This window comes from Haliaeetus albicilla, chromosome 13, assembly GCF_947461875.1.
Source record: "Haliaeetus albicilla chromosome 13, bHalAlb1.1, whole genome shotgun sequence".
Classification (NCBI taxonomy): domain Eukaryota; kingdom Metazoa; phylum Chordata; class Aves; order Accipitriformes; family Accipitridae; genus Haliaeetus; species Haliaeetus albicilla.
Window position 1 is genome coordinate 21,259,622 of NC_091495.1, and position 18,726 is coordinate 21,278,347.

The 18,726-nt window shown below is 34.2% G+C and overlaps 1 protein-coding gene across 1 annotated transcript in view; it reads right to left on the reverse strand.

Annotated features, from left to right (window-relative positions):
* DNAH8 (dynein axonemal heavy chain 8) overlaps positions 1-11,199 on the reverse strand; it is a 158,301-nt gene extending 147,102 nt beyond the window's left edge. Inside the window, exons 1-9 of the mRNA XM_069800374.1 lie at positions 11,051-11,199; positions 9,479-9,668; positions 8,384-8,547; positions 7,208-7,384; positions 6,759-6,872; positions 4,199-4,306; positions 3,068-3,169; positions 1,352-1,498; positions 222-419 (exon numbers count right to left, since the gene is read on the reverse strand). Of these exons, the coding sequence (XP_069656475.1) occupies positions 222-419; positions 1,352-1,498; positions 3,068-3,169; positions 4,199-4,306; positions 6,759-6,872; positions 7,208-7,384; positions 8,384-8,547; positions 9,479-9,668; positions 11,051-11,158 (1,308 nt within the window). The 5' untranslated portion in view covers positions 11,159-11,199. The remainder of the gene's footprint in view (positions 1-221; positions 420-1,351; positions 1,499-3,067; positions 3,170-4,198; positions 4,307-6,758; positions 6,873-7,207; positions 7,385-8,383; positions 8,548-9,478; positions 9,669-11,050) is intronic.
* Positions 11,200-18,726: the final 7,527 nt, after the last annotated feature.

Here is an 18,726-nt window from a genome sequence, read left to right on the forward strand (position 1 = left end):
ACTTTCAGTGAGGACTATATGATATATTTTACAGCTTCCTTTGGAAGGAGGATAAAGAATGGAAAAAGCCTCCCTTGAGACAAACACAAACTTTATGCTCTTTAGAAGAAGAGCAATATAGCCTATTCACAGTCCAAAGCCTCACTGACATTCCAGGAGATACTGAGTAAGTAGTGATGAGATTCTTCCCCAAGTAAGTTATCAGTAGCAATATTACTTACCCCTAAACCTTCAATTTTTGCCATGAAGTTCACAAAATCCACATCAAATTCTGTTTTTCGTGGATCAAAGATGTCATATTGTTTCTTTTGAACACTTTGGTAGATATTTTTGAATTTTACTGCCATAATATCTATCCCTTCAATGGTAGGCAGACTCAGTGCACAAAAAGTTTGTACTGCAGTTATCATCTCTGTAATCTGAAATATAAACATTATATTCATGCTCATAACAAATTGTTACTTCCTCTATAAATGAAAACCTGAGTAAAATAAAATAAACAATAGCCACTTCTCTAACTATTGCATTCAGAAATGTGCTGCTTCTGAGCTTCTGAAGTGAAGTGTCTTCAACAGAGCATGGTTAATTCAGTTTTCAACATCAGTTCTCACCACAACCCAATACAAAGTAAAATCATCTCTGGGTTTTTTGATGGTAAAGCATTTCTTTTTTAATATTTGACTGTTAGATTCAATAGGATAATATGGAAAAAGAGTTAAAACATGACATATGCATTCACAGAATAAAAAAACCTGACCATACAGATTAGTATATATACTGCATGATAAAGAAAACATCAGACTCTCAGAATTCCTACCCTGTGATGATTGCCCCATTATCCTCTTATCCCTTGCTTGACCTTATTCAGCACCAAGGAGCACCTATTATCTTTTCCCCACAAACTCTATGAATGCTAGTTCAAAATTCTTTCATTGTATTAACAAGCAAAATGTTAAGACCACACCAAGCAGCAAAATCATCTGAAGAACTGTGTTTGGCAGTAACAAGAATTTTTAATGCCTTAGGACACCATTCAAAAAAGCAAAAGGTGTGTTATTTTTCACATAATTTTAAACCTCCTAAAATAATGATCTAGATCAAGATCAATTGGATTATTTCTCTCCACACTAACAGAATTAAATTAACAAATTCTGAAGGCCACTGTAAGGTAATTGCCTGAAGTATTGGGATGACTTACTCTGTGGAAGTGCCTAATTTCTCTCAATAAAGAGTTACAAACTCTTTCACAGGATGATTAAGAGCATGCATGTTGACAAATGTTCACCTTGTAAACTGTTCTTTAGAGAAGCCCTCCTTTTCTACCAATAATAACAGCACACAGTATACTCACTTTTTCTAATCTCCTACAAAAAGCTTCAGATTTTCCAAAAATGTACATTTCCGATACTTCAAATGTCTTTTCTCCTAGAGTTTCCAAAATCTCTTGCTTTGTTTCATGAAAGCATTTCTGATATTCTTTCAACAGAAACATGCAGTCCTAAAAAGTGAAGGAATAAATACCATACTCATTACACTATGCTTAAGGCTGAGAGACTGGAGAACTCAAACCTACTGTCATTCTAAAGTGGTTAATTACCACTGAATCTAGTTTCAGTCAACAAGCAGTAATGATTTACATACAGTGGTTTTCTTTCACTATGTGTAACAAATATTTGCAACATATGAACATACAACACTACAGTACAGTGAAAGATGTAACACTGGGAAATGACTCACCAAAAAAAGAACAGGGAAGTTTTAGTTCTTGTTAAAGTAAAGAGTGGTTTAGAGCCCAGTGAAAAGCAGGTGATGAGTCCTGCTCTAAAGGAGACATTTGAATATTAAGAAAAGCCATTAGCTTGCTTAAGAATGGTCAGACTGTCCTCTAGATAAGGACGGAATTTGGCATAACAGGGTAGTCCATCTGGAACTGCCAGGGGACTTAAAGGAAATTTGTTATACAAATGAATGTGTGTTGACAAGTCTGAGTTAAAGTGAGATTGAAAAATAATCTCTCAGTCGATTATTTACTTAAAATACTAAGACCTTTTCAGATGTAAAAATAATGACTGGTATGAAATGTAAAGTCTATAATCTTTGGAATACAAAATCTTCTGTCAGTTCTTGGAACAGAAAGCACACGTTATCACAATATACTGGCAGTCACCAGACTGTCTGAATATATAGGTATATACAACAATTGGCTATGAATTACAGGACATGAGAAAAGGTCCTCTTTGAAAGGAATGTTCAGGTCTTCAAGAATATACAGATACTAGAATGAAGACTGATCACCATGATTAGAAACTGGGTTTATATTTCTCTCATAGAATAATGAGGGCTTGTCAGCTGTAGAATACTCACAAGATGACCACAATTAAATAGATGAATTATTAGAATCATATCATCCTGTCAGGTCAGGAAAGATACATTCAATACATTTTCTTTTGTACCTCTGGACCTAATTTTTAAAGGACTACGAAATCCTATGCCTTTCAGGGTAAGATAAGAAGTCAGTAGCTAAGATCTGATAAAGGAGAAGGTGGAAATGAAATCAGTATTGGCAACCAGTAACCCCACAGCTGGATGTATTTTGCCATGGCATATTGCACATACTTCATTTGTTCTTAATATGTCACCATCAGCTGAAGAAAAGGAAGACTTTCTTAGCACTGAACTTTCATGGTGTGAAAAGGGGGGGGGGGGTGTCACAAAATGGGGGTCTATTCAAATACCAGGTTCTCCATGGTAGAGGAAGATGGTACCATATCAGAAACCCTCAAGAAGGAAGAATGTGGATTATGCAGGATGACAAGATTCCTTGGTCGCACATATGGTGAAGATGCCAATTTCAAGGTCAGCAACAGACCACCCTGACAAAGATGAGGCCATTCTAATTTCAACAAATGCCAGTGGGCTAAGAAATGGGAAAACACTCAAAGTATCATTAAATAAAACAGTAAAGAGGTGTGAAGTACTTGCTAGATATTGATATGGACTTCCTTGTGCATATCAATAGGTAATCAATAGGTTTGGTAGGTAAATAATAAAATACCAAAATACAAACCTTAATTTTTTCAATCACTGTTGATGCCTCCTGCTCCCAGACACAAGACAAGCCACCATCTGTAATATATGCTCTACAGGTCGTGACCATTTGATTTGTAACCTGGCGCAGACAAATGAAAACAAGTAGGTCTCAAGCTTATAAGGAAATGTGCCTGTTTTGCAAAACCGTTCCTTGCTATTTCTTAGCACAGCTTCATGTAAGCAGTTTGTTATTAGCCTCTGCAGTGAAATGCTCAATCCCTTAGACCATTAAATAATAGACACTAGCAAGTATAAATACACAAACATATAAAAAACCCAATTACATAACAGGCAACATAAACATTGCTGCATAATCCATACCTAACATCTGATGTATGGAAAACAGCCACAGCCATGGATAAATTTAGCCTCAAAAAAGCACATATTTCTTAATATCCTAGTTCAAACTGAATTGTAACAAAACTTTACACTTTACCTGGGGTGTTCAAAAAAAAAGTAAAAAAAAAAAGGTGGTATAACAAGGGTCTACTATCAATTTCCCCTATATGCTTACTGGAGGCGTGTATTTTAGTTATAAAGGATTTCTTTGTTCTATAACCATTACACAAACCATGTTTTCCTGCAGTGAATAACTAGATTCCGCAAAATACTTTAGTATAATTATTGAGCTGGTCTTTATTTTTTGTTTAAGGTGGAAAAAATTTACGACCTGATATTCAATTAGCTTTTCAAGTATGACTTGCTTCTGAAAACAGGTAACCTTTTGTCTTTCATACTTTTTGGAGGAATAGCCTAGTCAAACTGATGGCTATCTGCTTAATTAGGTATTCAAGGTTGATAATAACAGAGTCTTTGTGGATTCAGTGACTTAGGAAACAACTGAGCAGATTAATCCAAATCAGGAGATTAATCAAGAAGATAAGAAAAAAATTAATTTTGCTGAACCAAGAATAACAACAAAGTTCCTTCCAGAAGACAAGTCTCTAATCCAAGTTCAGTCATCTCCTGATCAACAGACTTATCCTCCTTTCCCATGCAGACACCCACTATTTATTACCATTCTTTAACAAATGTCCTACTGATTTAAACAATTTTTTTTCTGAAAAATCACATAGTTTTTATAATGAATATTACTTAATATATTTACCTTTATAAACAATGATGTCATCCTCTCAGAACTATTATAATATCTTGAAACACTGTGAATCATTCGAATAGTATTTATCAAGTTTGGTATTCCATGTATCATTGATACCTTAAAGCAGAGTTTTGAGAAAAAACTTACTTTCTATTCTTAGCAACTATATTTCTATTCTATTCACAACTTCTAAATTACATTTTTTCCTAAATCACATGAACCAGTCTTCAAAATGCCATGGCATGTTAACAAAAGTTTCTTGTAAAAAGAAAAAAAAAAAAAAGCTAATCATACTCAATAATTTTTTAAACCTTAACTAATAAAAACAATAAAACTCATAGATGATTTGGTGAGAAATCAGATTAAAGATATTAATATAAATATTTTAATATGTTATTTTGATGATCAAAATTGAACATTTATTCAAAAAGTACAGGTTGCATTTTTTGGCACAAAAGAAAATATTCTTCCGGCAGCTGACAGTGGTTGTGATTAATGCTTTTGTTTTCCTTCAGATACAGCTGTTAAATATACTCTGTGCAATGACATTGTGATTACAATCATTACGTAAAATATTTCATTCAGACATTTCAAAAAACTCATGAAGTAATTATCAATGAAATTAACATTGTGACAAGTGCCTAATTCATTCAATCATCATGTGAAGCATCTAAATCTTTCACATGTTTCATGAAATCATTGTTCACATGAGTAAAATCAAACCATGGTATTACAAGTGTTCTGTAATTCAATCACTTCTAAAGTATTTTGGAAAAAAAAAAAGAAAAAAGGTAAAAAATGATAATTCATTAACATTATCAGGGACTTATCAGAGACTGCAATTCAGAACATCAAGAAAAAGTAATTTTGACTGTCACTCCTCAACAGAGAAGCCACTTTCGGGCTTCAAACTCAAAGTAAACACACTAATACTCTGGCTAAATATAGCAGGCATTTGCATTTGGCAGAGAAGAGTGTGAAAGAAAGGCTATATGGTATAAAAACAACTGTCAGTATGCACATGTTGTTCATCACCCTTCCCCGCTCCTCCCCCCAAAAGGAATCAGGAGATTCTGAGTCTACTGGTTTTCTTTTTTAATCCTTGACAAAAAAATAAACCCCTGAATAGTGGACTATAGATTTCTCTGAGTCAAAACCTGAGTTAAACGCTCAGTCTAAATTTTCATACAGTAACCCACTTCAGCTACAAATGTGACTATGTGTGATACTGCATACACTAAATGCCATATTTTACACACACACTAAATTTCATATTAAATCTGCATGTACCCCATTCCCAATCTACTAACATTTAAAATACTTTTCAATATCAGATATTAACTTCAACTCAATCCGGAATGTATTTCTTTTTAAAACAGGATATATTTAACCTGGATGTCACTATTTTTAAGTTGAATACCATACAAAATCCTACCTAAATTATCTTGATATCTGGAACGATGTTCCAAGAAACGAAACATAAATTCAGATTTATGCAAATTGTTCCAGATTAAACAAAGAACTATAGTTAACTATCCCGTATTAGTAAAATGATGAACTCTTTAATGCGTTTCCACCCACAAACGTCTCTTTGTTTAAGATAAAAATAATTTTATCTTAATAATTCATGTGAAGCAGCTCGTCATTATGGCCCGGTATCTGGCACCCTCCAGTGATACTCTGAAGAGCTGAAGATAAACAGCGTCTTGGTAATACTGTTTATCATACTCCTCTCACCTACTACAACATGCAGTACCAGTTCTATGTCATATATTATCACAGACTTTTTTCTTCCCCTCAGTTAAAACTTTGAAGTAAGATCCTAAGCTGCCAGCAATTCAAAAGAAATGCAACTCTTCCTAACATAGAACTGGAGGCAGGTAGGACTAAAACAAGGGGGACTAAAAAACAGAGCAGAAGAAGCAATTTTTCCTAGGCTATTTCCTCCTTCCACCCTATTCTGCACCAATCAATAGAAATATATACCTGTTATAATAATTAGTATTTAATATTAAACCTAATAACTGTTACCTTGAACTAGGGATGACTAGTCTATAAGGACAACCAATTATTTAAATTCTGACTAGCTGGTAGTTCTGCAAACAGAACTAGCTAATACTGTTTTTAATATCAAAATATTAATTTACCCATTTAGGACCCCATTAAGTTTCATTATTCTCTATATAACTGAAATTTTGTTATTTTGGTTACAGCTGTGTGATTGTTCATTGACACGTATGGAATTTTCAGTGAAAGACATATTTTAAGATTCTTTTATTATAAAATATGTATCTGTTTTAGCTCCTTTTAAATATAATATTGGCAGCAGGACTGAATTACTAGGCAATCATATGTATTTATCAATAAATACATATTTTATGTAATATAGAATAAACTAATGCTTTAACATTTAGCTTGACAGGTGTTTAGAAAAAAAAAAAATCAGAAAAATAGAAAAGTAAATTAGAAAATTTACTTTTGAGCAAATACAAAGATGATTTCATTTGCCCCGGGCATTCATAAGTAAATACCTAAACTTTGTTTAAAGAATGATGAAAGGCATACTTACAAGATCATAGTTGTAAAGTGGCTGACAAACTTTTTCAAGTGTGCATAAGTATTTCACATTATCTTTCGATTCATTTGCTGCATCTGTGATTCTGGCATCTAACTCTTGCCACATCTAGAGGGAAAACAGTACTGTAAAAAAACTTCATACATAGTGAACTATTTCTTTAACTTGCACTGATGTGCCAGAAGTAAACCCTGGTAAATTAATTTTTTAAAGGGATTGTCAAAGCCAGCAATAAAAGTTAATTTCATTTATGGTAATTTTTATCTATATCTCTAAAAATGCCTTGTTCTTTCTCTTAAAATATTAAGCACACCAGCACCACATCTAAATTTTCCTCTCTTAATTCTTCTCAGGAAATCTCTCTTAGATGCAATGAAACAGAATAATTATCGCAAGCTTTGTCTACTATAGTAAAAAAATAACATAAGAAAAAAAATAATTACCCTTAGTAGTTTAGAATGTCCAACACTCAGAACGTTAATGACAGCTTTGCAGTTTGGTCCTTTGATCTGCTCAATAATAAAATTAAATTTAGCAGACATACATTTCCAGTGCTCTAGTTCAGTCAGTGGACCTGAATCATCAGCTTCTTTCCTCATCTGCTTACTCTCAAGCAGAACCTGCAACCAATTTGAAAAAAACCCAAACATCTACTATAGAGAATAGACAAATCCTTATAAAGGAGAGAAGAAACACTCTGAAGCTACTAACTTAAAAAGGAACAAGCTTGCAGTTATTGACACATGAAAATGGTTCTGATTTGGAAAAGCATCCTAAGTTTGAATTTAATCATATTCTCAAACTGAAATGAAGACAACCAATACATATGTTCAACTGCTGTCATAAACTGGGTGAATTTCAGCATATACCCATATTTTTTCTTTAATCAGACTCTATGGATTGAAAAGCACCAAATGTAACTTCACTTGTAAAAACTTGAACTATTTTAATAAAAACATGAAATATCAGATGTAAAGTCATAAACGTACTCATTTGTATGTTGGTAAAAGTGCAGTCAGCTCTTTTTACATGTCTTTTACATTTTTATTCTCATGAGCTAAACACACTAAACATAGTATGCCCTTACAAGTAAAGTATGTCCAGTCTACACAGATTCTGTATTTTGACAAAGGGTTCAGTGCTTTATCACAGAAGTCTCAGACACCAATTACTTGGATAACTGAGACCTTACCATTTAGGATTTACACAGGATCAAAAATGCCCTATTGGGCTCAGTCAAAGATCTTGCAAAGAGTAGTGTCTCATACCATGACTGGCAGCAGAAACTTAATAGGTAATGTATAGAGTATACCTAACTGTGTGTATATATATATATATATATATATATATGTGGTCCTCACCAGTGTTATTACTCCTGCATCCTTCTGTCCTCTCCTTCTTACTATTTGTGCATTAACTGTTCAGAAACTCTTATTCTTGCTAGACTAAGTTCCTAGGGATAAGGACTACCTACTTAACTTGTGCATAGAAGTGAAGCACTTGTCTTACTCAGGTGGAGATGCAGCTGAAGCCTCCATCTAACTTTAGGCAAGTCTCATATAATTTATAAATAGCTATTCATATTCATGCTGGATTGATGTGTTAAAACAACAACTTACCTGTTCAATTTGTCTATACCATATCATAAGTACTTCTTCTAGCTGCTGAACCATGTCAGGATTATCAGCTGCTGCAGTTACTTTCTCAAAGGACTGGAGTTTAGAAAAATTAATGTAATCTATTTTTTTCAACTCAACAGTTCCTTCAATGCTTATTATAGCCCCTGGAGGGGGGGGGAAAAAGCAATTACAATACAGAACCAATTAAGACTCTAAAATTAATTTCTACCAGTTTAAGCATTTAAATTTGGGAATATATGTCTGCAGTCAGTGTTGTTTCAATGTAATAGCCATTTTACTGCAGTCACATAAAGCAGAAGATTCTTATTTTAAATCCAGTGTTCCTCCTTGTCCTGGTATCAGCTGGGATAGAGTTAATTTTCTTTCTAGTAGCTGCTATACTGTTTTGTTTTGGATTCAGTATGAGAAGAATGTTGATAACACACTGATGTTTTCAGTTAGTATAAACACTACTTGGCAACAAGTCGAGGATTTTTCAGCTTCTCATGCCCAGCCAGCAAGAAGGTTGGAGGGGCACAAGAAGCTGTGAGGAGACACAGCGAGGGCAGCTGACCCAGACTGGCCAAAGGGATATTCCATACCATGTGACATCATGCCAAGTATATAAACTGGGGGAAGTTAGCAGAGGAAGCAGATCACTGCTCAGGAACTAACTGGGCATCAGTCGGCAAGCAATTGCATCATGCATCACTTGTTTTGTATATTCCAATTCTTTTATTATTGTAATTTTACTATTGTTATTAGCAGCATTATTTTCTGTTCTTATCTTAACCCATGAGTTTTACTTTTTCTTTTCCCGATTCTCTCCCCATCCCACTGGGCAGGGGGGAAGTGAGCGAGTGGCTGCATGGTGCTTAGTTGCTGACTGGGGTTAAACCACAACATTCTTTAAAAGTAATATATCACTAGAGTGTTAAGTAAATAACCTACTCCTGTATTTATTATGCAAGTAATGGATAATTTTATTTTTCTTGCAGAACATGAAAAGTTCCTTATCTATGTACCACTGCTTTTAAACATAAATTCTTAAGTACAATACCTGTAGTTTGATTTCTTCCTAAATGCAATGATTACCTTCTAAAAATGAAAGGTATCTGTTAATTGTTTCCACGAAATTCTGTTTGTCTTTTGTATCCTGTTTGGTCTGACTTAAAGCACCCCAATTATTTGTTGTGAGGATAGCAGGGAGAAAAACCTTTTCTATCATATTCCTAACACCACATAGGAGTCCTTCAGTGGCATCCAAAACACCAAAGAATATATCCTGGATTGTAACAGAATGATTGTTAGTAATGCAGTAACTTAGACTGGAAACAGTATTATAAAATCAGTGTATTCTTTTTATAAAGGCACTCCAATTTGCCAATGAAAACTTTAATTTAAGGAGACAAAATCTTTACAAAATACTGAATCCTACAATGTGACCATAAGATACTGTTTTCAATAAAAAAAGAGAAGTCAATACTGATTTAATACAGTTTTAAAAGGCTGCCAGGCTATATTTTTTTTTTATTTCAGTTATTTCCCTATCATACAGAAAGTTTGGAAATTTTTAAATAGTACATAACAATTAAAAATATTCCACATATCCCCATCTACAATTAGGTACTAAGTAATGAAACACATGTAGCAAAAATGCTCTGAACGTCCATATCTGAAATTATATTAGAAGCAATTATTTGACTGAATGTATATTACTTTGGTTCAGATGAAATTTTTGTCTACTCTCCAAAACTAAACTTCCTAAGTTCTGACTATTTTTAATATTCCAACATTTTAAATGTCCTTCAAATCAGCAAATATTAGCATATTTCATGTAACTAACTTCCTAGAACATAAATTCCCTTTTATTATCACTTCAGTAAGGAATTTAATGCAAAGGTAATATTTATGACCAATATTGAGACTCTTGATAAAGACAGTTTTTGTATCTTTCTTCTAGTAGTGCTCTTCCCCCTTCACCTTCTTAGCTCTCAAAAGGAGTAAAACATTTTTAATATATAATATAAAGTATATAAATTAATAATGGATTTTCTGTCTGAAGAATTTGAAATCATATTAATTAGAAGATATATGTATAGGACTGATTCTTACAAATTTACAGTCCCTTGAGTACTGCCCAAGTATTAAGACGTGTAGCTATAACTGAGAATGAAGCCCACACTTATCTAAGAATTTGTTTTGTAAACCAGAAAAGCTCATGCTACATAATTTGCATAGGATAAAAGTGTATTTCACACATTCAAAGACACATAAAAGAGAAAGGTACAAGTAAACTTTTCCTCTCCTGGTATATGCAATAAAGTCTTCTCAGTGAGTCATTCTAGTTTAGAGATTTTGATGCCATCTAAAATATACTTGGTGGCTTTAAGTTCTTCAAAAACAGCAAGGAGAATGAGAAATTAATCTAAATGCTGACTTCTTTAACAAGAGTCCTGTAAGATGCTGAATTCACAAGATATCCTGAGTATTTGCTGAAGTAATACAGCTATTCATTGTCTACCCAAAAAGGAAAGAGCATGATATAGCTTAACGTTCAAAAAACGCAGTTACCAGCAACTTTAGTTACGTGACAATAGCGAAACAAATAATGAAACAAAAATAACTACTTTTAAAGTTTTTAGTTTTTAAAATACAAAAGAATACCTCATGCATAGTTTTTGCACTTAAAGGGCTGTCATTCTTACAACGAACAAAAAATAAGCATAGTCCTATGAATTTGTCTGGTGTATTATCCACATACAATTGCATCATTTTACTTCCTTTTACAACTCCTGGAATTGTCCGACCACATTCTGAAAAGAATTTCATAGGTGTCACTATTTTTGAAAGTAATGGTATTATCAAATGCTTAAAATCAACATAGTGAAATAAAATTCAACATAGAAAACATTTATTTTCTTCTTTTGTGTGTAAGAGAATCAAAATCAGCGGAATTTTTGGCTGTAATTAACCACACAATTAATCTACGCCAAACATATAACATATGTCTTACAAAGCAATTTTGGCACATTGTACTGCACTGAAAAGGGAACTTGCTCAGGTCCATCATAGAAAGGTTTGGGTTGGAAGGGACCCTAAACATCATCTAGTTCCAACCCCCCTGCTGTGGGCAGGGATATCTTCCACTAGATGAGATTGCTCAAAGTCCCATCCAACTTGACCTTGAACACTTCCAGGGATGGGGCATCCACAACTTCTCTGAGCAAACTGTTCCAGTGCCTTACTGCCTTCATAGTGAGGAACCCTCATTTTGGGTTAATTTGCTGGTGACCAAGGTACTTTGTTTATTCGCGTTCACCCTATCAAACAAAATGTCATGCCTAAGTGAGAAAACAGAGAATATGAGATACCCTCAGGTCCACTGTGGGTATAATCCTATGCAATTTGATGATTTCATATAAACAGGTAAGGGAACAGCAGGTTCAGTGCTTAGAGAATCATTAGGGATTTTAGACATTAAATTCTAATTCTCTACTGAGCATGTGAAAACTAAAAAATTTCAAATATTTATGAATGCAAATTCAGACAGGTTTTATGAAATTGCTTTCTAATGAACTGAAGGCATAACTCCTGTAAGAAAAAGTTGTAACCAATTTAAGATTTCAGAAGAACTTATCTTTTTATAGCCTTCCATCCAAGAATGGCTAAAATTGACTGAAATTTTTCTAAACAATTTGACTTAAAGCAAGCATTTAAAATATGAATTTTCAGTCCTTATAGCAAAAGGCTTCAAAATTATGAACAAGTAAAACCAGATTTTATTCTGGGAAACATTAAACAAAATTAATAATAGAAGGCACTATCATATCTCCCTGTATTAATATTGCTAAAAATTTACCTATTCCTGGTGCTTCTCCTTCTTGATAGAAAACTTTCAGTGTTTTACTTCCTCCCTTAGCAAAAAAAGAATCAAAGGCTTCCAACTGTTAAATAAAAAAATAAGTACTTGTTACTCAAAATATTTTATGTGCCTTTAAGACATGCAAAAATAATTTGACCACACCACTGTTTAAAGTTTTGGTGGCACATAATGTTTATCCTCAAATACTGTGAGGAGTTATAAAACAACATAATAGATATTTCAAATATTGCCTTCAAGTACTGAACCTGCACACACAGGTGACCTAGCTCCTGATAACTGTATATCAGTTATATATATATATATAACTATGGTCTTGTCCAGTAATGCAGAGAAACTGGAGAATATTCTGTCACTCACAGAGATCTTTAAGTCTAAAGTATCAACTGGAAGTAACTGGTCATAAGAGCCTTAGAAACATACACAGCTGATTTGCATGACTTGACATACCCTACTATTGCTACTCTACCCCTAAATGTAAAAGATTAATTTGTAAAAGAGGACTAACATGACACATGAGGATTTTATTCTGGAGACATGAATTGGCCAAGTTGGCTCCAAAATCTTTTCACAATGACAAAGATTTTGCTGACATCTGGAAGGACAAGGAGATCACATCTGAGGGAGACCACGCTGCCCCATAATCAGCTTGCTGTACCTGTCCATAAACCGGCCACCCTAACACACTACAGGTCTCTAGATAGCCATTTTGATTTTGTCATGTTATACAAGGTGCTTTGGATAGTAAGGATGCAAAGCTTTGAAACAAACACTGTTTGTGTATGGATTATCACTTTGAAGAACTTGCCTGAAATTATAACTAGGGTTTCCAAAACCTGAATTTTCAAGCTGCCCTAGGCAATTTGTGCATCCTGGTAAAACCAGGATATGTGATTTAGCAGAAAGTGAACAAAGCTCTAAAAAGCATTGAAAGAAGGTTTGGAGGAGATCAGAAGGTACTGATTGATGTGGTCAAAATCCAGCTTCTTTCACAGTCTCTGTAGTTACCTGCAAGGATGACTAACTCAACAAGATGTGACTGGGCATTCAAACTGTCCAAGTGAAGGGCTCAACCTTGGTAGTGAGAGGTCTTGTTTCCTCCCATTCCCGCCCCCCCTTTTGGCAAAATTTAGCTAGTAAGTATGTCTGGAGATGCATCACCTGTTCAAGCAAAAAGCATACACAACACCCCTAGGTGTGGTACTTTTTTTTTTTTTTTTTTTTTTATGAGCATGATTCCCCCCCCCCCCCAAAAAAAACAAATATAAAATCTGAATCAGAACAGTGATAGGAAAATGAGTGACATCCAGGTGGACAGAATTTAAACCCATTCCTTTGAGAAGACAACATTGTGAGAAAATAAAAGAAGTAAAATCAAGACTGCTCTAGAAATGCCTGCTGCGCTTTCACTTTGGTTAGTAGGCACTAGTGAATAACTGAGAAAAATACAGACACCCCCTCCAATAGTGAAATAAAAAAAATAAATGGTAAAGTACTGAAAGGGCAATGACAAAAATCAGAAGATTCACTGCTACAAAAAGCACTCCAACCTGAGAAGAAAAGAAACGCAAACAGCAAGTTTTTGGACTTGCATTGTTTTACAGAGGAGGTAAGATGTGAGCTGTCCCTGTAGGTACTGCTTCTACAAATAGCTTCTGGTTCAAGTCCATGTGGTACAAACACTCACTGTGTGAATACACATACAGGCTAATGCTTTAAAGGGTAAAACTTAACTCACAGATGTCAAAGACATGATATGTATATGGGAATTTATTAACTGACAATTTGTTAAAGGACAATGTTCACACAGCCCCAGCAGCCTAAACTGTTTATGAATAAACTAAAACTGGAAGATTTCTGACAATAGAAAGTTTTCAGATGGCCCTGGTGACAGCAAAAAAAAAAAAAAAAAAATCCCCCAAACCAAAACAAAGCTTTAAAAAAGCACCTTAAGAACACAAAGGTTTTCAAGTGTCTGAATTAATCAAACACAGCATAGATCAGCAGTTTTACATTAAGTCAGGATGATCTAAAACTATCTACCACTTAGCAACTGTAAAAAAAGGAAATGTTAGCTGATTGACAACAGTATAAAGCACCTCTGTGTTGCATAAGCATCAGAAAAACCAGGACTGTTTAAGCACATTTCACAATATATATCAGTAAACAACAAATCTGGGACTAAATTTGACTTGTAAGTGAACAGCTAAAGTTCTAATGATTTATTTGATCAAAGGAGACAATATCTGGCTGAGCTCTGAATGCTAAGTGAAATATCTCTAAGAGACAAAAATAACATCATGCAATTAGAGAAGGCAAGGGTCATATCTTTTCACATACAGCCATACTGACTTCTGATACTCTACTAAAAGAGCAGTTTAGCTGGTTGCTCCTGTTTGTTCAAGCACTTTGAAACACTATGAAAGACACAGCACTGAAGACATATGAAGAATGACTGAGCTTTCACAAGTTCCACAGGTTTGGGATCTATTCACTCTACAAGCCCACTATCCCATCTTTTAAATATCCAAAAATAAACAAAGCACTCAAACCCGGAAATTATTTAACAGGTCATTCCAAATGTAATTTCATTAATTAAATGGTGCAGAATTAATCTTCTCTCTTATTACTAAGTAACACCCAATTTTCAGAATGTTCCTATGAAGTTACACATTTTTGCAGAATCTCTGGCATTTCAGTGAGGACTTGCTTAACAAATAAAAACTACCATCTTTAAAATATAATAATGTCAGGCTGAAAGGGATGAAACTTGATGGAACTGGTGGATGTGACAAGAATCCCTTGGGTCAAAATAACAGCAGTTACTGTATTTTCCTTGAGGCAAGAAAGACGAAAAAGCCACAATCAAAACCCCTGGGAATAGTTTCCTGGCAGATTTGCAAATAAGCTGAATGATTTAGTCAGGTATCATTTTAGATTAATTGTGTGCCTTTTTAACCACATTTTCTGGTGGAAAAAACCTAAATGATGGATAACACTTCATATCAAAGGGGCAATCTGCTATATATTTTGACTAAAAATTGAAATCAACAAACATACAGAACAGACTCACCGAAGGGGCATCCAAAAGCATTTCTTCCACAGTTGTTAAGTCTAAACCTAGCCTGAGACTGAGAACTTCAAATATGTATTTATATGAAGCATCAACTTTTTTTCTTCGATATTCTCTTGCTTCTTTGTATTGAGCCTAAAACATTAAACATCTTTCAAACTAAAAATACACAAAGCAATCACAACAATGACCTGCTACTTAACTTGCAACTAATGCCGAAATCTACTGTCTTGTGTTATAAGAATACATAACAGCCCTACTCTTTAAAAAAATCTAAATTTTCAGAGGCTAACAGAAGAACAAATTATTAAGAACTATTATAAAACATAAAGTCAACTCTGATGATATTTCAAGGAAAAGCAAATATTAAATATATTACAGCTAGATTTTAAGATATTTCTGTGCCATATTAACTGGTTTTATTTTTCACAATGAGTATTTCAATTTATTATATCAATACAGAAAGGTCACAATATCAATTTAAAACTAAAGTATCTAGAGTGGGTAAATATTTGCAGGAACTAAGCTGGGTACAGCTTTGCTTCAGTGCAAATTATTCAGTTAATATCTCCCGCTTCCTTCCTTTACTTTAAAATAAAATCTTAAAATACTGCAAACATTAAAAACAAAGACTCACTCACTTTCTATCAGGAATAATTTAATAAAAGAATTCAGTATAAACAAAAAGGAAAAAAGAAAGAAAGAAAGAAAAAGAAACAACTAATATAAACTGAGTTTAATGATCTAAGAAAAGAACCAGAAATCTATTTCAAGACCTAAGATTGAATACTAAACCTGTTTTTCTTTTAAAACTTCTTGCAAGGACAGAACTCCACTAGTGCTCCGGCAGAACCTAGACAACCTTCGGCTTGCAATAGAAAAAGACTCTTGGGAAGAAGAAAAGCTTGCTATTTCTCGAGTATGGCGAATAGATCTGGCTACAACATCTTCTAGTGCAATGGGAGCAGGCACAGAACATTCTGCAGTGAGATTAGACCCAGCACTATTTGCGGCAGCAAGACTGGGCCCAGCATCTTCTCCAGTGTTTGAACTTGCTTTATTATTTTTTTGTACCCCCTCCATTTTGAAATCTGAAATTTGCAAAAAAAAAAATAAATCTGCATTTATAACAATCCAGATTTTTCAAGTCCATCTTTTCAGGAAGACTGGAAGGAAGAGCAAGGTAGGGAATAAAACCACAAAAAATGAGAGCATCTCAAAACCAACTTCCCAGGTATATACATTTAATAGTCTTATCAAGTCCTCTTCAAGTTCTTAAGATAATAGACATTTATATACATTTTATGATAGGTTACAAATGTCAAGCTGAAGATGATTACAGAAATATTTTTTAAAAATAATTTACCATATATTTATATTTCATGGAGTAAACATCTTTCTATATAATAAATAAAATTCTTAAAATATTAATAGTCACTAAGTATCTGATTACTGAGAAATAGAAATATATTTAGAATATAAATTATTTGTTTAACTTTTAGTTTGCAAAATATACACACACATTTAGCAACTGAGCTTACAAAAAGCCTTGCATAAACTTCCGTACCAGGTCTTAAATCATTGCTCACATAAATACTTTCACATGATTTTTATACAAATACCTCATCATGCATAATATTTTTAACACGTGTGTTTGCAGAAGTAATGCAAAACAGAGGGTGGTGGATAGTATTTTTTTCAGTGGAAAAAAAATTAATTTACCATCAGACACCTTCAGCATAATGAAACAGAGTCAGATTTTCTCTTCATTCTGTGCCTAAACCCTGGAACACTGCAGTTCATAGGGAATGGGTACCATTCTTCAATAGAAGATAGGAATTTCTCAGTCTATCTCCTGCTGACCAGGGACTAGCAGGTTAATAATCCTAGATGAGGATTTCTAAAAAGGCCCAAACCAAAGTATATTAATGGCTGACTGCAGAGCAGTAGGCTGTTATGCAAAGATGGCTCCTTCCATTTTCTTTCCCTTTCTACTCTGCTAGTACATAAGCCTAGGAAAGGTTTGGTTTCTGAATCCCAAGCCCATAATTCAGAGCTACAAAAAAGCATCTAAATCCTCCCTCTCCACGTTTTCCTATTATGGTGCATACTCAACCACTTGCATTTGCTGGCTGCCATCAATCCCATTCTGTAGATCTTAACACTCCTAAATATATAGAGAGAATTAAATGTTTTATTTAGTGTGCTCAAATCTACACATGGATTGAGCAACTAGTTTTAAGGCACCATAATAATCAGTAGAACTATACCTAAAGTCCTTACCTTGCATCTACTTTCTTCCTCTAAAAGTAGCTTGTTCAGTTTCACAGGGATGTTACAATGGAGGAATATTTTAATAAAAAAATGTTCAGATATACCATTAATATCATACCCAGAATAACAGACAACAACAAAAGCACAGAAATTGTCATTCTACTCAGAGTACTATTACCATAAGGATTAAAATAACTATCAAGAATTACCTAGTAGTTCTTGTGAAGCCTTAAGGTAGCTAAGTACTTGTATAATTATGTTATATACTCTCTTAGACACTATTGCGTGGTTCAGGAAATAGAAAATCAGAAGCAAGGCTCACATGAAAAGCAACACCTGTTGCTACAATACTAGCTCCTTATTGTTGCCCATGATTAGCAGTGGCCACTGTTCTGTGGACTTTGGTATGTAACTACCCGTTATAGAAAAGTTTGTCTCTTTCTTGAAGTAAAAAAACTACTAAGAAAAAAACAACTTAAGAAAGTAACGAAAAAAAGGAAAGCGTAAAATCTAAATTACTTAATTCCTTTCTTTTCCTTCATGTTTATCTGATTAGTCATCTATAAGGTCAGCAGTGGTACTTTCCTCCTTGATACTCAGGTGGAATAGCTTGGATGTTAATTTCTTTGCCTTTTAACTGGGCCTCTTTACATTGGATAGTTAAGTTGCTACCTTCCCCTAAAGCTCAAGATGAAAGAGGTGGGGTTGTCATAGCTCTCTTTAGAAAGACTACATTATATACAGTCATCCTCCTTGACTCTCCAAACAGCTGTCTCGTGGCTCAGCTGAGATTTTCACACTTTCCAAAAAACAGGATGAACTCCAGCTGGCTACCTACCCTAGTTGTAACATCTGATGTGCTTTTATATTACAACTTCCTTTCCTTTCTGCCCCTCTAGGGTGCTCTAAACCTTAGCTACAGTACCTGTTCATATTAAAAAAAAAAAAAAAAAGTGAGTCTGGTTTCAAGTACGGGTCTTAGAAGATAGGAAGAGAATGCGGTGAAGCACGGAAGGAAAAGTGGAGGATTCCCAAGCGTAGAGAACAAGGGGTACCGACTTCTGGCTCTCTTCTGAGAAGCTGAGGTGCCTTAACCGGCACGCCGGCTTTGGC